At 33.0% G+C, this 27,068-nt stretch overlaps 4 protein-coding genes and 1 long non-coding RNA gene across 8 annotated transcripts in view; 1 reads left to right on the top strand and 4 right to left on the bottom strand.

Moving 5' to 3' along the window:
* LOC119642182 (protein TIS11) overlaps positions 1–15,210 on the bottom strand; it is a 68,626-nt gene extending 53,416 nt beyond the window's left edge. For both annotated transcript variants that reach the window (XM_038041199.1, XM_038041191.1), the window contains exon 1: positions 14,746–15,210. In XM_038041199.1, the coding sequence (XP_037897127.1) occupies positions 14,746–14,841 (96 nt within the window). In that variant the 5' untranslated portion in view covers positions 14,842–15,210. The remainder of the gene's footprint in view (positions 1–14,745) is intronic.
* A 42-nt stretch (positions 15,211–15,252) lies between these two features.
* Positions 15,253–17,044, bottom strand: LOC119637396. Its single transcript, XR_005247248.1, has 2 exons — positions 16,841–17,044; positions 15,253–15,927 (listed from the first exon to the last, which is right to left on the bottom strand). It is a non-coding gene; the product is annotated as an uncharacterized LOC119637396 (long non-coding RNA).
* A 521-nt stretch (positions 17,045–17,565) lies between these two features.
* Positions 17,566–25,633, top strand: LOC119639590 (ras-related protein Rab-18A). Of its 3 annotated transcripts, XR_005247557.1 has the most exons (5): positions 17,566–17,738; positions 17,797–18,229; positions 18,291–18,351; positions 25,233–25,401; positions 25,462–25,631. XR_005247557.1 is itself a non-coding variant. In XM_038037078.1 (4 exons), the coding sequence occupies exons 1-4, from the start codon at positions 17,677–17,679 to the stop codon at positions 25,304–25,306; spliced, it is 630 nt and encodes a 209-aa protein (XP_037893006.1). In that variant the 5' UTR covers positions 17,566–17,676; the 3' UTR covers positions 25,307–25,633. The 3 variants fall into 3 exon arrangements, 2 of the variants coding, with proteins under 2 accessions (XP_037893006.1, XP_037892993.1); XM_038037078.1 differs by having other exon boundaries at positions 25,233–25,633; XM_038037065.1 differs by lacking the exons at positions 25,233–25,401; positions 25,462–25,631 and adding an exon at positions 19,267–19,419.
* LOC119639585 (RNA-binding protein 25) lies at positions 19,425–23,580 on the bottom strand. The gene is made up of 10 exons (XM_038037051.1): positions 23,361–23,580; positions 23,109–23,302; positions 22,909–23,050; positions 22,739–22,847; positions 21,816–22,682; positions 21,583–21,763; positions 21,418–21,527; positions 20,246–20,955; positions 19,640–20,193; positions 19,425–19,564 (listed from the first exon to the last, which is right to left on the bottom strand). The coding sequence occupies exons 2-10, from the start codon at positions 23,169–23,171 to the stop codon at positions 19,472–19,474; spliced, it is 2,829 nt and encodes a 942-aa protein (XP_037892979.1). The 5' UTR covers positions 23,172–23,302; positions 23,361–23,580; the 3' UTR covers positions 19,425–19,471.
* A 702-nt stretch (positions 25,634–26,335) lies between the features above and the next one.
* The window catches only part of LOC119644910 (putative uncharacterized protein DDB_G0271606), a 33,319-nt gene continuing 32,586 nt past the window's right edge, over positions 26,336–27,068 (bottom strand). Inside the window, exon 14 of the mRNA XM_038044654.1 lies at positions 26,336–26,609. Within this exon, the coding sequence (XP_037900582.1) occupies positions 26,548–26,609 (62 nt within the window). The 3' untranslated portion in view covers positions 26,336–26,547. The remainder of the gene's footprint in view (positions 26,610–27,068) is intronic.

Below are 27,068 nucleotides of genomic sequence, written 5' to 3'. Positions count from 1 at the left end.
TGTTGTTGTTGTTGTTGTTGTTGTTGTTGTTGTTGTTGTTGTTGTTGTTGTTGTTGTTGTTGTTGTTGTTATTCTTGTCCACGCCATCATCCTCTTCATTCCGTACGTAACATATATACTTTTTTATCAGTTTTATTTTCATTTGAAAAAATTACAAAAGAAAAAAAGAATTGAAAAAAAAAAAAAAAACATAAGAAAAATGTCTCTTTAGTTAAACGACCAACGGAGACCGACCAAATGAAATGAATATTCCATTCCTTTTTTTTTTTCTTTTTTTTTTCTTTCTTTCTTTTAATATTTTCTTTACTTCGTCTTTCCTTGCGCTTAAATCATTGAGTGGCTGGCTGCTATGCCTTTTTATGTGTGTGTCTCGCTATTTAGTTTCAACTTTTAAATTGTTGTTGTTGTTGTTGTTGTTGTTTTATACATTTCACATTGTTGTCGTTGACAACGAGAAATTAGTTATGCTGTGTGTTGTATAGTCGTCGTTTGTGGAGTTGAAAATATAAAATAAAAATTGAAAAAAAAAGAAAAAAGAAAAAAAGAGTTTTCATTATGCAACGACTTTCGAACACATGCCGCATAAAAGTTGAGGCTAATCGATTTGGGGAACGCAATACTGAAAATATTTTGCTTCAGCCACGCCCATTTTCAAAGTATCTACGGAAATAATTCAATGTTAAGAAAATGCCTATATATATATATAACGGTGAGTAGTGAATGGAACAATGAAGAAATGAAGAGTGTGGTTTAATCAGGCTTTTGGGGCACTTTCATGTGCGCGCAAGTGTTTCATACGGGATGACAAAATTAATATATTTTCAATGTTTGGACGGTGTGAGTGAGTTAAGCACAATCAGAAGAAAAAGTATTTGAGTTGTGTGCAACAGAGAAGAGATGCGTTTGTGTTGTTATCGCAATGGCAGGAAATGGAATTTATATGCATTTTTTATTTATTTGCAAATACACAGTGTTTGTGTGTGTGCATGTGTATGCATGTGTGTGCGGTATATATAGCGAAACAATAATAATAGCAGTAGCGGCAACACTAGCACGACAACGACGAAAACGACGACGACGACGACGACAACAACAACAACAACAACAACGAACAACGAACAACCACAGGCAAAAATTTTCAACTAATATTTAAAAACAAAAAAATCACAACTATTTCATTATTTTTGGGTGATACGTTGTATATATGTCGAAACTTCCATATAGCAAGAGCGCTACGAATGCAACACAACAACATTTCGATACCTACTACTCTTCTATAGAGAGTAAATATATTTTTTTCTTTAATATAGTTTAAGAGGAATCAAGATCAGTAGTAACAGTTATATTCCTAAACAATTTTTAAAATAATCATTGTATCTTTATAGTATAATAGGCGGCGATCAGATCATCGCTTTTCACTTACACACACTATATTGTAATTACCGGTTGTATTAGAAAAAATGAAAAATGTCTAATCTAATGTTTTCTTAAGTAAGACTGACTGATCGATAGCGTACACTACCAAAAGTTGGATCAAATGTGATCAGCGCTTGGAAGTTTTTATCATCAGCAAAAGTAAAGAGCATCTGTCTGTCTGTCTGTCTGTTTAATAATAACTGACTGCATGCATTGGTTCCTCTCTTCTTTCGTGATTAAAATCTTTCACGTTTTTCGATTGACATACGCAAATTTTGCATAGAAAATATTTATGAATTTTAAGTTTCGTCGTCTCCGTATGAAAAACATTTTCGATATGGGCGACTTTTGGCACACTATACAAGCATGTTATGACATTTTAATATTATACCCGAGAACTGTTCTACAGATCATCATATATTGTTCGGGTAGCCGCATCAACATTTTCGTTTGTTCCCGGTTCCAAAAAAACAGATTTCTAAACGGTTAAATGGTACGGCCTTTGTCTTCGGGGGCGGGACTTCTCGTTGATCTCGTTGACGTTTATGAAGAACAATAGATGCAATGAAAAGAATTTTATGGATAATTATCTGGTATTCGCATAAAAATAGTGAAAAAAATGTCCCCGTTCCCTCAATATTATAAAATAGTTTTTTTTTTTTTTTTCTGATAATCGCTCCTAATCGTTTATAATTTTCGTATTTCATATCTTAAACGTCCTATATAAGCGTGTGATAGCATATTGATAGTGGATTTCTCTTGGCGGGGCAGTGTGTTCGGTTCATATAGGCTTAAAGGAAAACGACGAGCAATTTTTTAAATAGATCGTAAGTATATTAGAGTCGGAACGATTTGAAGTTGAAAAATTGTTTATATACCGTTACTATTACTACCAACCACTACTATTGATAAATGGTCAGGCAGGCAGTTGTGCAACATACAGGATGTAAAATTTTCATGAAAGAAAAATAAAAAAAAAATCATAAATAAATGAATGCCGAAAAAGAGTTGAACACACACACACACAAAGCATTCAACAAAACAATTATATACATCTGTATTGAGGAAGTGTTAGAGAGTTAAATACACACTTGATATCATTTATAATGAAATGTTTCCAGTATTTTTGTTTTTGGTGAACCGATACAACATGTACAACAACAACAACAACAACAACAACAACAACAACAACAATAATAATAATAATAATAACATTAATGTAGTTTGAGTTTGAATAACCCATTTAATAAATTTACTTTTACTTTCTGGACAGCCACTTAAATTTAAAGCAACAAAAAAAATAAAATAAAAAAATAAAAAAAACTAAGGAAAACAAGAGAAAGAGAGATAAGCATAAGCAAGTAAAGCAGCAACACCAGCAACACCAGCAATAGCAGCAATAACAGCAGCAGCAGCAGCAGCAGCGCCGATTGAAAAACGTTACACGAAGAAATATTTCAAATGAAAATTTATTACGTTTATAAGAGCTGTTATAGGAGCCAATCCTGATCTTTATATGTGTATATATAAATATATATGCAATCATTTATAAACTACTTTTTTTTTTCTTTTTTTTTTTTTTTTGTTGCACATATATATATATACACTTTCTTTTGCTTATATTTTTTTTATTTTCCTTTTTTTTTTTTTTTTTTTTGTTTTCTCACATCTTTCTTCTCCGATAACCATTACATTTTTTACGTAATTCCATTTCCAAGAAATGCTTACAAAATACAATAGAGAGCAAGAGAAAAAAAAAAACGAAAAAAAACAAAACAAAAAAAAAAAATAGGAAACATGGCAAACAGCATACACATCTGTATGTATTATTAATTGTATGGGTTCGTTCATTAGTGACCCATTGGACCATTTTATTTTTCTAGTCGATGTATGCATATATATATATATACGCATATATACATGTATATATATAAATTGTAAAAATCAATATGCGTGGACAGATACATAACGTACACACACAAGCGTAATCATGTATATAAATTTCTACATATGCGGATATTAAGACACAAGACAATATCTTGAGTTGTTTCGTTTCAGATAACATTTTTAACTACGTCGCGCTACTCAGCCAACCAAAAACTTGGTTTAGTTAGTCTGTCTGCTTGTTTTTATCTATACGATGACTGCTCTTGCTGCCTTAAATGTATGTACGTACAAAGTGCTCACCATTGTAATTGTTCGTTATGATTGTTGCTTAGTTGGTTTTTTAAAAATCAAACGATTTAAGAGAAAAGGTCACAGATGTGCAAAAAGCAATCAAGCAAACGTATATATAAATTAACATTTATATATATATATATATATAAATATATATAAATCAATTTTTGAGCGCACCTGAAAAAGAGCAACGAAGTTTATCTTCGATTTAGTTCTTATTTTTTTCGACTTAATGTTCCTTTCCTCCTTCTTTAGTTCCTTTATAAACACTAGAGTCGTCCAATGATGTATCGGGAGTAACGTGTATAGGATAACATATGAGATTGCTTTTTGTAAAGAACTAATAAACTTGAAGCAGGCACTCAGAGGATACCCATAGCACATGATATAGACACGGCTAGAGAGAGAGAAAGAGAGAGAGAGAGAGACAACTTCTCTCTAAAAAGCGAGAAGTTGTTACGGCAGTGTGTTGAGCCGGAAAACGGCAACCTCAGGATGAACGGATGAGAATCCTGAAAGAGCCGTGTTAGCCGCATTAATAGTGTAATAAAAGTAATTAATAAACTGAACGACTTATTTGATCGGTGGGCATGCTTTTATTAGCTCTGTGCAAAACCTATTTATACATAAACGCATCACAAGCTATTTTACAGGGCGAGACTCAAAAGACAATCGAAGTTGTTGGACATATACCTCCATCATCCATGAGAAACGTAGGAATGCCTCCACATGGGATCTAGAATCGTGGTCGAATGTATGGCAGTGCTGTGGTATGTAATGCAATGGTTCATTGTGAGCTGGTCAAAGGTATGTAGAGTGAACGTGTCAACGTTAATTTAAATAGTGTCCAATGTGGACAAGACCATGCTTTATTGGCATCAGCCATTGGCTTTCTTAGACTTGTCGATGCAATCTTTATTTCACAAGGTCGTTGCGCGAAATTATGGACCAGTCCTTAGCAAAGCAAAAAAGAATTGTGTCACTCTCATCACAAAATCTACCTGTGAACTAACTAAATGCAGTAATTTTTTGAAGACCGATCTCTTTATTCTTTATGGCATTGGCAAACAAGTTAAGAAGACGGAAAGAGAGGGAGGAGCGTAAATTGCTTGAAAATCGAATATTACTAATCCGTAACGCAGGCTAATCATGGGCGGCTAACTGTTGAGAAGGATGATGGTTGGTTTAATTGAAATTTCTTTGAAAAGTTTTATAAGATGATCGAGTGAGGTTTAAGACTCGTCTTAAGTGAAATATACCTTCATTTCGTTATTTAACTTGCATCGCTAATCATTTTGATGCTATTTATAAAAAAGTTGTATGCAACAAAAAAAAAAAGGATAAGAAATTCTATTCTCTGCGTCATTACAAAATGCAATAGTGAACGCGCGAATATATGTAAAGAAGTATTATCTTCGCTTATCAAATTCCATCTCTCCCTTGACAACTCATCTGCCGATGAAGGATCCGCTTTTAACACAATTTTTATATTGGCTTTTTTAACAATCGATCGAAACGTATGTTTGCACATGTGTCGCTGGACCGACCTAGTACCGACCAGTTGCCCAAAATATTGATACAATCTGCTACTATACTCTTGACTTAAGCTAAACGAAAAAGTGATTTTTTTCTTCCATTTTTTAAAAACAAATGAGTCAATGACCGCGCGGTATGATATATGTGTGATCTGGCATGACATTGTCGCGATAGAAGACAGGTATTTTCCTCTCAATCAATTCTGGATGCATTACCTCACTCACTTATGTGCATTATCCAAACGCGTTTGATTCAGACTTAATCAGCGCAATTGATACGACAGTGTTGAATAACGAAAATTCCAAAACGAAAAGCAACCAATAATTTGTGTGTCTCTGTGTGTGTGTGTGTGTGTGTGTGTGTGTGTGTGTGTGACTAAGTTTGATATCACATCTTCTTCACAATAAAACGCTATGAATTCTTTCCTCAAGTCTGCGAAGCGTTATCCTCTTCACAATTTCCCTCACTTATATATATATATATATATATATATATATATATAAAACTTATCTATATACTACAAAGATTATGTATAGTCAGAAAATATATTTTTCTATAGGTATGCGTTTTGCCTGGCGAGAGGACAACAACAACAACATCAATGCCTTGCTTTTTAAAGAATTATTTCAAGATCATTCCAGGCACAATTTTCATGAAAATCAATTAAAAATAAGTTTTTAATGATGATCATCACCTTACCATTTACCCTTTGCTCTCCTCCCCCCCTATTGATATCCTGAGAAATGTCATTTCTCCCTCCGGCTACACGTCATCTTGTTTTTATTACTAATTTTTCTTACATAATCGCCCAATACAATTAATAACAACAATTATTATTACATTATATTACATATATAACATGCCGAAAAAAATTGACATATCCCCGACGCGATTCATTAATGGTAACTGAAACATGTCGCCACAATTCCATCCTAATCCCTTCGAACGACTCAGTGATTTCCTTTCAGCAAATTTCGTCTCCATTCCATATTTTTTCCATTTTTACATATCCTACACATAATTAACAGATTCTTTCTCTTTCCTTTTGTCTGAAATCTGAATATAACAATTTTTTCGGGGGCTTTTTCGTCAAATCCTCAAAAATTGCATATATCTGCTGAATAGAAAGTTTTTTTGCAATTTTTCCATCTTCGCTACCATACCATACCATAGCATAGCATACCATAGCAGAGCATAGCATAGCATAGCATACTTTCATTGCTGCTGCAATCTTCTTCTTTCTTTCATCCGAATTGCTTTAGCAATTATTTTAAACGATCTTCTACTGTACAGTTGACCCGTCGTCTTTAATTTCCATTCATATATTCTTTAGAATTTTTATTTACATTTTTTTTGCCTTTTTTCAGTGCAATGCGGTTAAAATCTAGAAATTACTTTTTGTAATTTACACTTCATTAACAGCACACACACACACACACACACACACACACGCACGCACATACTAAGGAACGGAGAGAGCGAGAATAAGTTTCTCACAAATGTTAAACGAATAAAATTGTTGCGATTATTTAAAAAAGCTTATGCTAATCGCTATATAAAAACTCTTCGGCATACATTATATATATATATATATGCATTATATATATTCAGGACAGGACACTTCTGACGGCATGGCTTGATTGACCAATTCGATGATATATTCAATTATACTCAGCTTATTTTCTTTAATAGGCGACGATGAACGGTTTACATCATAACATTTGTCCGTTACATTAACCGGCATGAGGAGAAGTTTACTAGACGTAAACTAGCGTAAACAATTTCTTCGCGTACAATATGCTTTTCGTATCTATAAAGCCCAAGCGTGCAAGGAATCGAGAAAGTGTAATGACATTGTAAACCCAGAATATGCTCGTGATGACGATATCGCTCGCTATTGTCGAAAGGTGAACATATGTGCAAACGCATTGACTAAATTAACTCCAAACTATATATATGTATATGAAAAGGAGAGGCGATTTGTTCTCTCACATTTTTACGGATGAGTAAAGTATACTTTCGGCTCAAGCAACCTTACGGGCTCACTTGGTCAAAAACTAACGGAAACGAAGAAAGCCTTAAATAAAACGCACTTGTATCTGTATAAATTGACTGCTTATTGGGTAGTGGTAGTTCTCATCGTTTGGACCGTCCCGGGCCATTGTTGCTTCGTCAAGCTAATCAGGTATATTCCTGCATTTCTCAGTCTCAGTAAAAATCTTATTTTAGTGCATAATATTTCCCATATGTTATATCAGCATAAGCTTAAGCATATCTAACGAGTTGGAAAGCATACTTCAGATTATGTTGCTTTATTCTCCTTTAACACAGACCTACAGGACGGACAAAGTGCTTTGGTCAATTTGGAGACAAACCTGTAATTGCTATCGTATAGTCAGCTTAAGACGACTTTCATATACAAGATAAGCCTGCTGCTTACAAATTACGGCAGTAATCTCGCAAATCGCTGGCAACCTATTCTCTATAAAAACCACAAGCAGCAATACTGAAAGCAATACCGCTAGACTATGATGCCTCCGAAAGATCAGAAAGGAAACAAAATATATAAATATATATATATATATGTATTCGGTCTAGCATTGGATATGCGATGTTAGATATCTTATTGGAAAATATATACTCGGTGTGTGTGATATTATTGCCAGTAGTGCTTGGTCGATGAATTGGGTTGGTGTGGGTGGCCGTAAGAGATTTTTCGTATCGGCTCTCACAAAAATATATTTCCATTATATGCCGGGTAAACATGTTTCAGTTTAGTAGTAGGATACCGACGGAATCTAGGCAGAAACTTCATAAACTGCTATTAACAAGGAACGATTTTTTGTTGTACAACATATTCAAGAAAATTTATTTTACAAATAAAATAAACGATGAAATTATGCAGCGAAACATTTAAGAGGCGGAAGTATTTTGAAAATGTACATAATTCAATGCGACTATAGTCGTGTCGTCGTGATCTAAATCTTTCATCCCCTATTTTATTATTTTCTTAAGCTTAGCATACAACTCTGATCTGATGCGACCAATAAATAGTCAAGTCAACAGTGAATTTTGCCTAGGAAAATAAATAAAAATTAACCTCAAAGATATGGAATTTCCAAGAAGGAATAACAGCAAAAATTTGGTAAGAACGGAGGCGATTTAAAAAAAAATTCTCGCAACTACGGGGATAAAAATTACCGTAATATGTGAAGAATGTGTATTGTTTGAGAAAGTGAATGCTGGAAAGAGTTGAGAAGTCGATCGAGTGTACCGTTTATGGAAGCTTGTGGAAATCACTCAAGAAAGGTAGACACAGGATGTGGTATAATAGTAGCTTATCCGAATATTCAAAGAAATTGTATCACTTTTTTCTAAATTTGTTAGTGTGCACGTGAACAACTGACCCATTTAACCTAATCGATCAAGGAGTATGCGTAGCCAAACCTCAGTTTCCGATTGTGACAATTCACAAAACTTCCCGCCAATTTGACAGATTTCAGTAAAAATAATTATATATAGAGCACATTTAGAAATAGCAAAATGGGCGTGTCGCAGAGAAAAAAAAAAATATATATATATATATATGTATGTATATAATTCGTTATGCGGAATTTTCGATCTTGAAATTATAAACTCATCAAATTGACGGATGCTTTCAAATCTGGTGTGAAATAGTATCTATGGAAATGCTTGTCGAACGAACCTTGTCATCCAAGTCATATGCGTATTGTTTTTTTTTTTGCAACCCATCATATACGCATCTCAAGAAAATAACGGGCGTAGATTACAAAAACACTGTAATTAAAGATAATTTAACATAACACTACATGGCTATCGGAAATAATTGAGGTGTGAGGCCCCTCATCTACGAATCTTATGAAGTCTGCCTTTCCATTCGAGAAATTGCATTAAATATTGAGCGCAAAGTCATTATTAGTCCTTTGAAATGCTTTAACGACAACCGGCTTGAATTTCGCACAATTGTACAGTTGCACCACCCCCTCCGCAATCCGCATCTGTCACTCAATTATCATTTACAATCTAAGTAACAACAACTAGAAATCGCCCATAAGAAGTTGTTATTAGGAACACGTCCTCCCAAGAGAAATCGTATTTTTTTTTTATTTTTTTTTTTTTTTTGAAACATTTGCTTAAAACAAATTATTTTCTCAATTTACTACGACTCGATCTATAAAACAACGAAACAAAATAAATAAATAAATAAATAAAAATATAAAAAAAAAAAAACAAAGAGAGGAGGAAAACGAACACGAAACGTGGTTTTGTGGTTTTGAAATACACAGCAATTGATTGACGCGGGATTGCACCTTAGAGATCGGTGTTTTTCAATTCTTAGCATATTTTTTTAATGACTTTGCCTAATCGATTATACAACACTTGCTGACGACTTTCTTGCTATTTGCCTCAATCGGTTCGCCGAACTGGTTTTCCTTAGTCCACTTCCCACAAATTCAAATACAAAATTTAATTTTCTATTTATTTTATTTCATTTTTCGCTAATAAATACTCGAAAATTTTTTGAAATGAATTTAAAAAACAGTTGCAAGAAGAAAAAACAAAAAAACACGTTTAACGGCTCTACGCAAGAGGTTTTTCTGTGTAAAATACTAAACGAAAAAACTAAAAATTTTATTAAATTTTTGTTTATTTTTTTTTATAAAAATTTTTTTTTTTTTTTTTTTTTTTTTTTCCAATTTATATACAGCAACAACAAAAGCCACTGCAAAATACTCACATAAAAGTGACGTTATAAACAAGTGTTATTTTACTTAAACCATAAGAAAAGAAAATGATAATTATTATCGTATTTTTGGTGAGAGAAGAGAGGAGAAAAAAACACTTATAACTCGGAATAAGAAAAAAATTATTTTAAAAAAAATTTATTATCTCTGAGCTAGGCTAGAATAAATGAAAGGAGAGAGGGCGAGAGCGCGCAAGACAGACAGAAAGAAAGAAAGAGAGAGAGAGAGATAAGAAAAGAAAAAGATAGAAACAACAATAAGCAACGTACACGGTAAACCCTTTACGTGACTTTAAAATGTCAATAACAAAAGTTTACTGACGTCAAAAGATGAACAACGTCTAATACATTAAAATAATAAAAAAAAACATAAATAAATAAATTAATAAATGAAATGAAAAATTATATACATATATGCGATCTTTAAACCGCAATATACACCGCATGTTAATAATACATGGAATGCAAATCCGGGCCGGCTTATGAAAAATCGACTTTTCTATCAATTGTATTCAATTATGGTATAAGGTAATCATCAATTGTCTTATAATAACATTATACATCAAGTTTTTGATATAAACAATTAGAGTAGATTTACAGTTAGCCTCTGTAAAAATCATCGCCGACTGCTGCCTTTCACCCAAGTTTTCCACCTGAACGGAGAGACACTGTTTGCCGGAACATCAACAAAATAATAAATTCTTATCGGATTTCGTTTTTATACATCTTACACCATTTGTAATACAACACATGCATGTTGAAATACAAAATCGAACTTGACGTTATAGCCATCATCTTTCATTACAAAATCCGATCGATTAGGAATAATTTTCTAAATCTAGCGACTGCTAACCTCTACATGTACTTTTGTGTTTAGCCTAAAAGTCGGAAAATTGGGACAACATCAAAAATGCTGCCTGTCCTTCGAAGCTAAATCAAACCATTTTTGCGATCATTTTCCATACAACAAAAAAAAAGCTTTTGAAAAAGTCATCATTATACTTAAAGTGAAAAATTTAGATAGAGTAGGCGCGGGCTGACTAATTTTTTGAACACCTTCCCTCCCTATGGAAGGAAATTCTGTGCATAACAACAGTGTCTTCTTTTACACTTTATGACCACCAAACTTGATTTTCAATATTAATTGTATTAAAATTAAACTAAACGTAGGTTTACTTTCTTGAATCCTGCCTAAACATGCAACAAGTTATAATTTTTCATATTTTGTCACGAAAATAAATAAAGGATTTTATTAGGCGAAGCGCTGCATGGTACAAATTCCCAAGAAACCTCTCAAATTTTGACTTCAATTAAAAGAAGAAGAAGACTTCTAAATATTACGAAGCGACGAATGATAAGAAATACAAGTTTTCTCATCGAATAATCATTTGAGATCCATTAATGATAATAATATAGTGACCAGGATCGATGATAAAATGCGAAAGTAAAAATGAAAGATACAAGATAAGAATTTATTGCAGAAAAACGCACTCATAACAACAATATATGACGAGTCATCCTATAGGCTATCGCAGTCAGAATTCGCCAAAGTCTTTTAGTGATTTAGCACTTTTAGGCACGACTGGGCGACTGGGCTCAGTAGTATATTTTTTTTTTGTGCATTAATAAATAGAATTAACCAAATTCAGTGTAATAAACCTTTCCGAAAATGGAGAGTGGGATTAGTGGGAAAAACAACAGTAAGAAGAAATGGTTCCAAGATTTAGTGTCGTGGAATTCAAGCGTCTACACAAAGCCGAACGTTGCGATCAGCCCGCACGGACTAATCAATCGGTTTATTATGACAGGAATAGAGACATTTGTATACAAGATATCTGAAAATCTATCAACACGAAAGTTATAACGCAATATAACAATGCCTAACTAGAGAAGTACTACAAAGTAGAGTTATCTCACATAGCATTGTTTGAAAGGTTACTTCAGGATTTTATTTATTAAGGATAAAATGGCGCGTGAATCTAACGAAAATCGTTTTGCTAATTTAAGCGAAATCTAACGCAATCGGTCTTTGGATATTTCCGATGGTACAGCCATAACGTCGATCTATTCATGTTTAGTTTTAGCCACCTATTGTTCTTCATAATTTTGGGACTGATACAGCACGCGACTCATATCTGAAGTTATAAACGCTTTCTTGCATAATAGCTTTGGCCAAATTGTGGATAAATTTAAAAAATTCATTTATTAATTTGCATAAGGTTTATTCCCCTTCTGATCGACTATAGAACGGACGATTTCGATTCACAGTCGCACACTGCCCCACGATTAGATTATGCAATAGCTTATTAATTTTTTTCAATAGACAGATATTTACGTATTCGTATTTCGCTTCTTTATTATTATTTTTTTTTTTTTCAATCGAAAAATTCATTTAAGATATTCATTCAATTAATTTATTAATAAATAAGCAATAAGAAGAAAACTCAAACATATGTATATCCAACCCGGAACTTGGAGTATCAACTGAGATTAAAACAAAAATAATACAAACGACCATAATATAAATACACCAGCAACAATAAACATAACCTGTTTCGTCAAAAGATTAACATATAAATTGCGCTAATTCTGATAAGCTTTGAGAAAAAAACAAAAAAATAAAAAAAATAAAATTTTTTTTCAACTTTACCAGCGCACTGCATGAGCACAACAAGAACAGCCTCCTCTAGTAGTATACAAACATTTTCAATAGTGAAAAGAGAGAGAGAGAGAGAGAGAGAGAGAGAGAGAGAGAGAGAGAGAAAGAGAGAGAGAAGGAGGCAAATGGTGAAAGAGATGGATGGTGAGTGTGAGAGGGGAACGAGAACGTGTTTAATTTTCTTAGAATTATCAAACCGACAACAATAGCAACAGCTTCAGATAAGTTAAAATCGTAATGCCGGGGTTTCAGTTTTAATTATAAAATATATTGCGGCAGGTTTTTTTTCTTTTTACTGTTTTCCAATGGAATGAAACACTTTCAATTTGTTTTAACATAACATAGACGACGGAATGAGAATCTGAATTTGGGTTTTATCCAAATTACATGAATTTTCTCTATAAACATGAGTTTCCATTTAAAAAGAAAAAAAAAACAAAGAGATTGACAGTTCACGCACATGATCAAAACGACTCGAAACCGTACGTAACCTCTTAGCATTATAATCACAAAGCTATAAATAAATATAATGGCTTACGAATCTATCACCTACACACCCGTAAGTATGTATGTAATATAAACGGTTGCGACAAAATAGCTTTCCAATAAAAAGTAAAATTACTATAAAAAATTGGAAATATAACAATTTAATGGATTGAAAATTTCATATGCATAAGAACAGATTTCCATAACGAGATTTTACAGTCTTTGTAACATTTTGACGTCATTCGAGCGAGTATATTACATATGTTCATATATCTTGAATATTTGTAAGGATAAAGGATGCGATCGATATTGCATACTGTCTTCTGTTTCAACGCAAGCTGAGTACACGGATATAAACAAAAATCTTTTTGAATTTTTTTTAAATATATTGACGGAAATATTATAAAAATCATAAATCATGTTTAATACACTTCATTATGGATTCAAATTGCATTAAATTATAATCGAATAAACAATGGACATCGGATATTTATGGTAAGAAAAATTAATTTTTCGTTCGCTTCGTTTCGATTTGACTACGTATTTACGTTAACAAGAAGTCAAAAAGTAAAAAAAATTAAAAAAAAAAAAAACGGTAGACAATTGGGTTTATTTTAATGTTATCGAACTTTTTCCCACGGGAACGTTACGTATATTTACGTATTCGCTTAATAATAATATAATTGCGTTGCAGTGTTTTATTTACAAAGTTGGTAGCATTGTAACTTCAAATTTGGATCGACAAGCTTTTAAACAAATAAAAATATTAAATTAAGCTAATTATGTTAATCATAAATAACTTTAGAAATTAATAAACATCATCATGAATCCCCAATCTATCCCTTTTGTAATTAACGCTACTACATATATACCGTTAAAAAGGAATTTACTAAAATCCTATTTTAGAAATAATTTCAAAAAAAATAACAAAAACCACCTGTAAAGAAATTTACTAAAAATCTTAACGCTGACTGAAATCCTATCCATATATCAAATAAATCAAGCGGGAGTCAAACGCAAATAGCTATATTTATCTGCTCTATATGAGAATTAGGAGATTTCTTCTTCTTCAAGTAAATAAAAATATTTTGTAAGCTTTGAAGCGAAATTGTCGTAGCGGCTGCAAAATGGAAACGTTTACGTTGACGATTTTATCTTTTTTTTTTTTTCTTGGGATATCGAATTAAGATGGGCCAAGCCAATTAACGGTTTCATATTCGAACATTTAGTATTATAATCACACCGATATATACCGTATTTCAGGTTTTAGCATTCTGTCTATGTCAATATACCAAGCACTCAATCGTAGTGCACGGTCTTGTGCACATATCAACGTTGTATTTGTAAAAGTAATCTTTAAACATCATTCGAAAGAATATCTATCAAAACTATCAAATTTATGATATCAACTTTATTTGCATATATCTCCCTCCTCCCCCCATTCTTAACCGTAGTTGTAATTCCAGTTGATCGAAAGGTAGAACAAAAAAAAAAAATGTTAATCGCTCCGGAAGAAAATGCCCGTAGTTTTCCGTACTACGTACGCCCTTTCTCAGCATATTTAATGTAAAAGCACTAACCTTCACACGCATAATAACTTTTTAGATTGTTTTACTTGCAAATTTTGCACACATGTGAGAAAAAGTAATAAATTAAAGTACTTTGTATGCGTATACAAGTGAAAGAATATAAAGGAGAGACTTACCGCTGCAAAAATGTCGCCGCAGTCAAAGTATATGATGTTGTTGGTATTTGTTGTTGTCGCGCTCGCAGTATTCTTTTGTACGATAGCTGTAGACATTTTCAGAACATACAACAGGCTGTTGCCGCACAATCCGCTCTCCAATGCGTGTAAAAACTGCTAAAAAAAATAGTAATTAAATGTGACGATAGCGCTGATGCTGCGTAAATGCGGTTGGGAGAGGGGTGGGGGAGGGGGCGGGCACAAACAGAGCCGGCTAGAAGTTTCTTCTATTTTTTGGTTTTTTGCAATTTTTTTTTTTTTTTTTTGCAATTTTTTAAATTACGTATCAAATGTTCTCGTTGCTCATTGGATGACGACGTGAGGGCATAGATAGATGAAAATGAAGTTCACACAAAAATTTTTCTTTATTATATTTTTTATGTTATTATTTCTCTTAGTTTTCAAGTTTAAAAATTGTTTAAAAAATTTTCTTCCACAATCACCGACTGCTTAATTGAATTTGATTACTTTTGCTTGTTAACTCAGTTTTTTTGATTTTGCTGCCTGTCGTTTTTTTTTTTACTTTACTTTTCTTGTTCGTTTTAAGAAATCCGGGTTTAAAGAAACGGAGGCAAAATTTTTAACACCACTATTCAAATTGCTTTCTGTGCTGGAGTTAAGAGCAAGCCAGGCAAAGAATGCAAAGATCATCGAATAGCTTAAATAAATTTTAAGGACTGAAAGGCCAGCCGCTACGACAAGAAAATTAAAAACTTGACTACCACACCGAAATCACTGAGTTATTATTAAAGCGTTGTCGCTGTTCGGAATTGTTGTTGCACGAGCGGACACACAAGAATCGACAACAAACCTAATACACATTAAATATATTTTTTATTATTTTCTACTTTACTCTACGTATTTGTTGATTGTTTTGATTCGTTGTGTTTTGAAAAAGCTTCGAGTTACTTATAGTTGGCGTTTGACTCTTTATTCTTTCTCTTCTCTTGGCCTGTGTTTCTTCTTTTCTGTTATCGTTGTTGTTTTCTCGACCATATTTAAAAGACGACCGTCGTCTTCTTTTGTATTCTCGTTACAATTTTCTTTACTAAATGTTCTACTGTTTATTCTTGAACATGTTTTTCGCTTTGCTGTTCCATGCTACTCTCCTTTTTCTTTTTCTTTATTTAATTCTCGCAATAACTGCAAAGGCAAACAAAGAAACTCGGTTATAGATAGGCTTTGCTTTAATAGTTATTTATGTGGTTGCCTTTTGACTTTGCTTTTTTCCTTACTTTGTGTCGAGGAAGAACTATTTTGTTAAGGCACACACATCAAACACAGACCTATTACTTACACCGAATCGATCTTACCGCGACGATTATTACTTGACGACTGAGCAATAAAGTTTGCTGCTTTACTTAACTCCTCTCTAGTAAATCGGCGTTTCTTTGTATTGATTCGCCTGTTGCTTATACGTAATGTTTCTTACTTTAACATATTTGCTGTAATAACAATGGATGTCTGTTGTATGTGTATTATATGTGTGTGTTGCTTTATGTAGCCTGGCTGTGTATTACTTCATTTACTTAATGAGTTTACTGGTGGTAATAAACATATACATGATATATACAATTCAATATATATATACATAATGTGCATATTCACACTTACACGAATGCACGTTTGTTTGTAAATGTATATATATATATGTATTATTATATATATGTATGTTTTGTATGTCTGTAGTCGTGTTGGGATATTATATTATAGCTAATGTTATGGCTGGTTAACGCTGTCGCAGTTGTTTTTACTCCTTTTGTAGTTTATTAAACATTTATTAACGACAACGCTGGAGTCAATCAATGATTCAATCAGGTCGGGGTAAACAAGCGCGCACAAACAGTAACAGGCAGCGATATCTAGTTATGCGCTTTATTTTTTAATTCATTTCCTATTTTTTTTTTTTTTTTTTTTTTTTTTTTCAATAATTAACTAGTCGTAATTATAAACATCCTTTAGATGGTTTGAAGCTGACACATGATAAAACAGATTTTTTTATTATCATTGTTAATATTGCAAATATCGTTAAGGAAGTTCTTATATTCTCTTTTACCTTTTATCTAATATATATTTTCTGTTATTTATGTTCCTTTTGTATATACATACTAATATCACAATACATTCTTTGTGAAACTGCTTATGTACGTTTTATTTATTTATGGCCACGTGAGATACAAAGAAAAATTGCAAAATAAAATATATTCAATTGAAAACAAACTTGATTGTAAAGTTCTATACGTATAGACAAAGCGACGTTAAAGACAATGTTGCCATAACCAAAAATTGCTCATTCTCGAATGTAAAACAATTTTAATTAGGAATTAAAAATAAAGAAAAATTATCTCGAACTAATAGTTTCGATAATTAAACCGCAGATCGTTTCATAACAATACTGCAAGGAATTTTCTTTATCCTACACTCAATTCATTTTTATTTTGATTTGTTTCTACTTATTTATTATCAAGCATCAAACACCACATAACGCAGAGTTGCTAAGTAATATATGCAAGTATCCTGTTTTTTTATATTAATAATGAATTTCGTTAAAAACAATAAAACGAACAGCATTTACTTTTACTGTCGTTTAAATTTAAGAGCGGTTACTTGCCCACACCGCAAATCAAAAATTAGAATAAATAAACATTTCCGTTTCTCATTTCTTTAGTATACCTGGTAGTTCTGCAATAAAGTTTTTATCCCATTGTGTATGATTGCCATACTCAAGTTGTCATATATTTATCGATAAATTTCACCAGCTGTTTTTTACATGTCTATAGTTACGAATGAACGCTTCTTTAGTCATATTAATAAACTGAATATTTTTCTAAACACTGTATTCTTCTTCGGCAATAATTTTTGCATCTTGAACATCAGAGAGTGTAATCAGAAATGTTAAATGATAAGGCTATAAAACTTTTGGTGATTGGTGAAAGCGGTGTGGGAAAATCTAGGCAATTAATAGCTCAGTTTATAAAGATTGTCATAATTTATAGCTTTTCATATTTTCAGCTTAATACGTCGTTTTGTGGAGAATAAATTTGATGAATATCATGACGTCACAATTGGTATGGACTTCAAAAGTAAAACAATGAATATTGATGGGGTTGATTATAAATTAGCTTTATGGGATACTGCTGGAGCAGAACGATTTCGCAGTTTGACACCTAGCTTTTATCGTAAGGCGTTAGGTGCAATATTAGTTTACGATATAACTAATCGTGAATCCTTGGCGAAGTTAGAAGCCTGGTTTACAGAACTGGAGAATTATAGTGATAATCCTAACATTGCCACCATTGTAGTGGGCAATAAAATTGACAATGTTCGAGCCGTTAGTCGGGAGGAAGGAGTTAAGTTTGCTCGCAAGCATCGTTCTTTATTCCTGGAAACTTCAGCGAAGAATGACGAGTTTGTAGCAGATGTTTTTCGCGATATTGTTGAAAAAGTAATCGCTTATAGCTCCTAGTATAATAGATTAAAAGAAGTAAATTTTTATTTTTTTGCAGATTGTTTCATCAGAACATTTCGAACGTACACATAATAATAACACGCTTAATGTCAGTGAAGGTGAGGTTGTCGATTCTTCCTGTAGGTGCTAATTTGTATCTACACAGAATTTTTTTCTTTTTTAAATATATAACGCATTTTAATTGTTTATATGTACGTATTTACGGTAGAAGAGTAAAGATAAATTCTTACATTTTAATATCTTCAATTAATTATAGGATTATGTTTAGCGAATTAAAATCTTGTATATTTAATATCATACGTTTATGTGAATAAATTGATAACTGAACACAGTTTTGTATTTCAAGAGATCGACGGAACAAACGGTTTTGACTTACTTCGATGTTGAGATTTTCGCACCGCCTGATTAATAAATACAAAAGTAATGCAATTAGTACTTTGAGAAAACTTAAAATATATCAAAGATACATTTTTCGAATCCCAGATCGCTCTTATAACCTCTTTCGCCAGATGTAAATGATTAACAATTCGCACTTTTAGCAATTAAGCCGAACATATACCATGAAGATCTTGAGACCGACTTTGAATCAATATCAAAACACTAAAGGGTATATGAGTATATATGTCCAGCAATAGAGATTCAACTAGTCCAATTTACGCGAACTGACGCTTTATTGACTGATTGATCATCTATTTATACTTATCATTGGAGTTTTCCTAAGTTATTTTCACAATTCATCTATTTACCTGAGCTTTTCTTGAATCATTTTGGAAAACAACGTGAAAAATAAGTAGTCCCAAAAATATCTGTGTAGGTTAAATAACTAACTTAGGAATTTAGTGACAACTTACCCAAAGTGTCTTATAGGGTTTTAACGCTGCGTTCATATGTACGATTCTTGGAAATTGTAATAGATTTATTTAAAAATTTTCAATTTTTTCAAATTCAAATTTTTTAATATATTGCAATTTTCTTTTTGTTTTTTTTTTTTTTATTTATTTTTTTTTTTTTAGAAAGAAGTTTAAATTATAGAGATTGGAGTTGTATCGTAGAACTGCTGTTTGTATTTGATTTTTATGATACTTTATATGTTTAGTTCAACATACACACATAGACGTACGTATGCACACAAAACAAACAAATTGAAAATCATTTCTTCTGTATGTTTTCTTTGTTCTTGCCATGTTCATAATAATAATATAAGAATTATTATCATTATTATTTACCTAAACCAATCTTTTTAGCATCCACTTCATAGATGAGTAAACGCCACATTTTCACAACAAACACTTCGGCCTCTTCGTCAAGAACCTAAAAAGGTAAAATATTTTTAAGCTTAATTTGCGGCCTTAGCTAATTAAATGATTTGTAATTCAATTCACTTACCATTTGAACATCGTCTAAAATGCTTTGCGGCGAACTACCAGCCAATACTTTGGAGCAGATAAAATCGACAAGTGTCGGTTCAGGTTCACCTATGTACTCTATAATCTTTTTGTTAATCCACGGTCGTATCTTTCTTTCCATTAAATTATTATCGATTTCGTTGCGATCAAGTTTATAGTTAAAGAGATCTTCCTTCTGAGTTGGTATCCTGTCAATAATGCTTTTTATGTGGCGGCGTTTTTCATCATGCACACGTGTACCACTACTATCATCCTTTTTATTATTGTTTGCAGCATCTACTGTAGTGCTATTGGCAGCTGCAGCAGAGCTATCGTTTTTATTGTGTTTTGTTTTGTTGCTCGTTATCGGTGTTGCGGAATTCGATGGGGTTGTAATGGCTGTAGCACTGCCAGCTCCAACTCCCTTAGAACCGGACACTACGATCGCTGTGGACCCGCTAGTTCCAACAGAAGGAACGTCATGACGCTCATTGGCATGTACTGCAGAGGAGTTTGCATGGGAAGTAATTTTTAACCCATGGTTGTCGTCGTAATCTAAATTTTAAAATCGTGAGATTAAACATTATTCGCAACGTAATATGCTTACCTAATGGTACTAGTTTACGTTTTTTTGGACTGGACACGTCATCGTTATCTTCGTCATTATTAAACACGCCAGCAGTGGATTCGATTCGTTTCTTCTTAGCATTGGCTCCCAAATTTAAACTGATTACGGTAGTTCCAGTAATCGGGGGTGTTGAAACTGCTTCGTTTTGTGCATGGGATGTAGTGAAACCTTGAGGTGTAGCCGGTGACATAGATTCAACATCGCGAGCAGTCATATAATCTCTGGATTCCGAACCCTGCCGACTGTAACGACTGCTTGCGTTCGATATGGTGTCATGTCTTGAAGCATCGTCATCCTCATTCGATATCGATTCAATTGAGTGAGCCTTATTAATGGATCTTAAGCCGACACCCGTATCATTGCCGCAAACGCCACCACCGCCATCATCGTAGAGTTCCTCTGAGTTATGGTGTTTACTAGCATTAGCCTGTACTTTATCACGATTACGCTCCTGCTCACGTTCCTTCCGTTGAATATTTTCCATGTTAACATCGATGATTATTTGAGGTTTGTACAGTTTTTCGTGCTCTTTTTTGGCCCTCTCATACTCCTGAGTAGGATTCTCAAACTCACCGCTAAAAATTTTATTTTTCAATTCCTCCAATTCCTCTTGTTCTTTATTGCGGTCCTTGGCATCGAGATCGGCCTCGCGCACGCGTTCACCTAAACGCCGTTGTAGTTCACGGCCCCTAAAGGCAAAAATATATTCTTGTAGTTAGAAGCATAAAATGTAATATTTAAAAAAAAAAAAAAAAAAAAATGGAGTAGATCAGTATTTTTCCCTTAACGGCTGCATTTACGCAACGGACTCTACAGAAGTTACAATTCATACTTCTTCAAATATTACTTTGGTGTCCGAATATATTAACGTTGTTTTTTTTCAGACCTCGTGCCTTCTGTCCACACATTTTCTTATATAGTGTCTTATGTTATTCATACAGATTTAGTTAAGTATTTCAGAAATTACTAATGTGTTTGTCTACGAAGTTTATAATTGACTTATAAGACAATTCCTCCTTTGCCATTTTTCTTATTTACGTTTTCAATACCCCGTACAAATATTTTTAAATAAACGGACAGCATTATCCACCCGTATGTCGCCAACACTCTTTGCAAAAGCTTCTTATGAATGTAAAAAAAGACAAATTTACTTGTAATATTTGACGTCGTCGCGTTCATCATCGTAGTCTTCCAGGAACTCTTTTAAACGTTTAGCTTCTTTTTCGCGCTCTTCTTGCTTTAATTTCTCTTTGACACGTATCTGAAAAGTAGAGTTTGTAAATAGGCTATCGAAGTATGGAAAAAGAATTCTAAACCTTTTCATATTCCTTGGTTTTTCGCTTTTCTCTTGCCTCCCAATTTAAAAGACGCTCTTGATAGGCATCCTCTTTTTCGCGTGCTTTCTTTTCAGCCTTCTTGCGTTCTCGCAGTTCTTCCTCAAGTTCTTTTTCACGTTGCACATCTTTAAGATTACGCACAATTTTTTCCTCACGCTCTCTAAAATTGTTTAAGTTTAGTTCATTCACACTTTTGCAGAGCTCTAATTTACCTCTCACGTTCCCTATCACGTTCGCGTTCTCTCTGCTCACGTTCGCGCTCTCGTTCACGTTCTCTTTCCCTTTCTCGCTCACGTTCACGTTCTCTTTCTCGTTCCCGTTCACGTTCGCGTTCCTTCTCCCGCATTTCCCGTTCACGTTCCCGTTCTCTTTCGCGCTCACGATACTCACGTTCACGATCTCGGGTTTTGGAGCGCGATCGGGAACGCCGACGTCGGGATTCCTTAGAAGTATCACGTTCCTTTTCTTTACGTACTGGCGATACTGTCGGTGAAACTATTTGAACTTTGCGTGTCGAGCCATTAGTGTTAGCTTCCGCGGCGTCTGGATCGTCAACATCCCAGCCTTGTTCACCGTCACTACCACGCTGCTTTTTGCGTTCCCTACCCTTGCTATCTTTGTGCTCCCTTTCGCGTTCCTTTTCCCTTTCTTTCTCCTTTTCCTTACGATGCTCATCTGCTTCAGCTTTTTTCCTAAATTTGCCAATTTCAGTACTAATAAGATTACGTTTCTCTTCTTCAAGATTCGTCTCATGCAAAACTTTGGGAACTTTAATTTCGTCTGGTCTAACACCCTTAATCTTTCCACCACGTATTCCGCCATACATATCATTCCGAACATTAGGATCAAATTCTTCCATTTCATGCTTATGCTCCTCAATGATTTGGTGCATTAAGGACAAAGCAGCTTCATCATCACTTTTTTCATCTACTACCTCGGGGGCTCCATTTTTGCGTTCCTCCTCTTTGAAATTATCTAAGAGCAATTTATTTTTAGCATCAACCTTAGCCAACAATTTTTTACCATCCATTTCAATTTCGCTAAGCAAACGTACGGCACGCATGCCAGCCATGGGTCCGCTAAATATAAAAAAATTTGATTAGATACACGTTCTAATATAATTTCATAATCATACTCGTATTCACAAAAGCCAAAAGTGGAAACACGTTTCCAGTTCACCACTGGACCACATGTAGCTAAAATACGTTTTATTAAAGCTTCTGGTACTCTTTCACTAATATTTCCTTTAAAATAAAATAAAATACAATAACTAGTCCTTTTCTTATGAGTTATTTGCGGACTTACCCACGAAGACTGTAATTATGGGACCCTTGAATTGTGGTGCAGGATCCGGGGGCCTTTGATATACCGTTGGCTGAGAACTTATGGTAGCTGAATTCCTAAATCCCCTCGGCACCGGCGGTGGATTGGCCATAGGTCCCAACATCTAAATATTATAAAATCTAACACGTTATTTTATTTTTTAATTGAAAGTTATAACATACGTGTGGTGGCGGTATTGAAGGATTTATATAAGGCGGCATTGGAGGTCTGGGTGGATATGACATTGTGCTCCTTACTATAAATTATTTTTAAAGTGTACTCCCTTTGCTTTATTCGCTGTGACAGCAGCCTTGACAAACCAAAGAAGCGAAAGCAGCCAATAAAGTAGACAACGGCGTGCCAAGTATCTACTTTCCTAAAGCAAGAGAATTTATATGCACCAGGCAAATTTTGTTGTCTTTTTTCAGTATTACTTGTGCTTCACTATTGCTTTTCTTAATGTCACGATAATCTCCATCAGTCGCTTTTTCGTAATAAATTAAAAAAAAATTTTTTCTAATCTCGTAGCAATTTAGTTATTATAAAAAGAATGCTTCCAATTTAATTTCCGCATACAGAGGAAAATGTAAGAGAAAAAATCACAAATTTTTTCTTCCTATGGCTACTAGCTACACAACGTTTTTCTTTTCTTATTTTTTTTTTTCTCTCGTAGAAAACCGATTATTTATTCTAGTGAAAAGCGGCTACCCCTGCAAGGTTGCCAAATGTTATGCACAAAATTGAAACTCTACGCTGACCTATGATTACTGTTATGCTTCAATTCTGTATAACAGTATAAATGATATGAAATACAATCATGCCAATAGTAAACAAAAAGCAAGTGTTATTTTAAACGAAATATCGGAAAATGGCAAATTTATGGAAGATAAGAAAAAACTCATGGACCTTAATTAAATTTTACCAAGAAAGTTGGAATTTTCTTTTTATTTCTTTTACCTATATTTGCGTTGAAATTAGCGAAATTTATTTTGCAAAAATGAACTCAAGTCCGAACTTTTTATTTTATGTTAATGTTAGCTCTCTTTTTTGCGCTTTAATCGCTTTCTTTATTTGAATTTTATAAATAATGTGACAAAAAAAACATTTATATATGTATATAGAATATGATAAATAGATTCGAAACAAAATACTGACTATAATAACGCTTGCAAAAGCCGAAATGAAAGTCTTTGCCTTCCAGATAAGTATTTGAACTCATTTCCTTCCTTTCGCATTTAAAATGTGCCGGTAAATTCAGTTCGAAAGATAGACAATGCATTTTTGCATGAAATGAAGGCAATTTATTGAAACGAAGATACTCGCTTCTCATTCCCAAATTAGATAAATTTAACCAATTAGAGCAGCATTCTTCCACTAACAATGTTGGCTGAAATCCATTAAATACTAAAGAGAGATTAAAAAGAAGACAACAGAGAAAATGGTAGTCAGCCCCATTACATAAAAAATTTTCTAACGTTTGAAATCGTGGAAATCAATCAGCAACAAAGAAGTTTCGTCTCTAGCGTGTTAAAATCGAAGCGTCGAATTCCCTTCCAGTGGTATTAAGATAAGAGCTGATCAGTTTCTTTAAACCTCAGTGGTCGACAAAAATCGCATTCTAAATTGACCCCAAATATTTGGAACGGATTTGGAAATTTTTTGACCCTTACCTCATATAAGCATTCCTACAAAAACGGAATCATCTTTTAAAAATTTCAAGGCGAAAATTGGTCTTCCAAAGCAATTTGGCACAAAAATTAACCATAGGAAATTTGAATCACATGGGTATATTTTTTAGATCCCACCATTTATGGAAGTTCAAATGAAAAGTGAGTTTTTATGGGGCGGCAAAGTCTAATTTGTAGGTTTTCAAGTCCACAAAACACGTGAAAAATGAAAGAGAAAAAAAGCCACATTCACTGAAAAATGCTGTTAAAATTTATGCATTGCTGACGGCGGTAAAAACTGAGGGACAGGTTATGATTCTCGTTGTCGAGCAAATTTGATATCGAATTTGCCATTTAAGTTGATAATTCTCGTTAATGAGACGAAAACGAATTGAGTTGATGGCTCTCAGTAGTGTGTAAGTTAGCTTAGAAGAAAAAAAGATCTTGATAATTTAAATAAACAATGATGTCATCAATTTATTAAATTTTGTTTTATATAATGATTTCCAAAAATTTTAATAATTTCTTTTGCAAAAATTCGATTTAATTTGTTTAATTATTTATTTTTCTCCCTATTCTTTGTATTTTTTTTCCTATACATATGCCAATGATATCATAAATATTCTATCATAAATGTAGCGAACGAGAAGCCAAACTCAACGAGAACGCGACCAAGTACTATCAACACAAACCGCGCTCGTATCGTACGATAGCTTAACAACTCGAATCGCAAACCAGCCCCTGCGTACACTCTGATGGCCAATACAACAAAGAAGCTTGCTTGAAATGCAAGCAAGCATCGATATAGGTAATTAAATCGAATATTTATTTATTTATTTATTTATGTACATATTTTGTATTTTGATAGATAAGATGGGCATAGAAAGTAAGCGTGCAGAAATGATATTAACTTTTGTATCTTTGCCCGATTAAATTCGAAGCATTAAGCATTAATTTTAGCTAGAGTACACGAATGTCTGCTCTCCTAAAGCCGGATTCAATGGATGATAGAGAACAGACGCAGTAAAAATATGAAAATATTCGCAAAATACAGTAATTTACAAACTGTGGGAGAGTTAATACTAATAATAAAGAACAGTCAACGAAAAATTATCTTTACCTAGTTTTTCGTTACTTTCGTTTTCATAATACATTATGTTAGAAATCGAAATTGACTGCCGCATTGACTGCTTTCTGAATAAAGTGTTAAAACAAAATAACTCACTCCAATGTGAGTTCTTAAAGCGCAGTGAAACAAATCATTGCCGACAATCACTGCCGAAAAGACCTGGTATATATATATAATTGAGCCGAAAATTTTACGAAATACACTTCAGACCCAAAAATGTCAATTAGGTGATTTTTTCCGTATGACAATTCTTGGCGTTATTGACATAATAACCGCCAAGGAAGCATTCAAACGTTGCCTTTCTGTTTTATTATATTTTGTATTTGATCATTTATTGTATGTATGATTGTTTTCGCAAATATCTCCAAAAAATGAGTGGTTTGTTTTGAAGACGGAGGCTCAAACGTAAAAAAAAAGTTACTTCAAATATGAGTGACTGCTCAATATAATATAAATAAAAAAAAAGATTCTAATATGTTTTTTCAGTTCAATCGTGAATTATTGTTTATTTATTCGTATTTTGATAAAATAACAACAGCAAAGGCAATTGATACATATTAAACAGAATTATATATTATACGAAAATAAATTATATAAAACTAGCAAAATATTTAATAATTTTTAAAAAATATGTTTTATCATCATTTCCTACGCAAATTAATGTATCTTGAAATGTGTTCAGCCTGTAATTGTAAATTTACTATTTAGCTGCGTTCATTCATTCATTCTTTTGCATTCATTTGCTTTCATTAATTAATACACTTGTTGAATTCTGACTTGATACAACTTTAATTTCACAGCTCTCCTTAGCTTTACGCGAATAATCTACATAAAAATCCATAAAAATGATTTAATCTTTCTTGTGTGTAGCAAGGATTTCTTGATTTCTATATTTTAAAAGAAGTTAAGATAAGAGAAGATCATAACCCGCAGAGTAGCATTGAAAGTGATAGTAGTAGTAGTAGTAGTAGTAATAATAGGTAGTAGCAGTTTTTGTGTGCGAGACTGAAATTGATCATTTTTTCTTTGTTTGTTTTCTTGTGGTTGTTTCATTTTTCTGTTTCTGTTTCTTCTTTTTTTTTTTCGTTTACATCAATTTTCTAAGAAATATACAAGTATTATGTATAATTATTATATACGTACACTGACACTTGATATATATATATATATATATATATATATATATATGTATATATATATTTCAAGTCTGTAAATTAAGATATAAAGTTATATTAAAATAAGATTCAAAATATTTTTGATATACACACACGTACATACATATTTTACTTGACCGTTAGAATTGCCTCCATCAAGGTAACTAAAAAGAAACGAATGGTAATAGAGAG

Source organism: Glossina fuscipes, unplaced genomic scaffold, assembly GCF_014805625.2.
Source record: "Glossina fuscipes isolate IAEA_lab_2018 unplaced genomic scaffold, Yale_Gfus_2 0, whole genome shotgun sequence".
Taxonomy (NCBI): Eukaryota; Metazoa; Arthropoda; class Insecta; order Diptera; family Glossinidae; genus Glossina; species Glossina fuscipes.
This window is presented reverse-complemented; position numbering and strand designations above follow the sequence as displayed.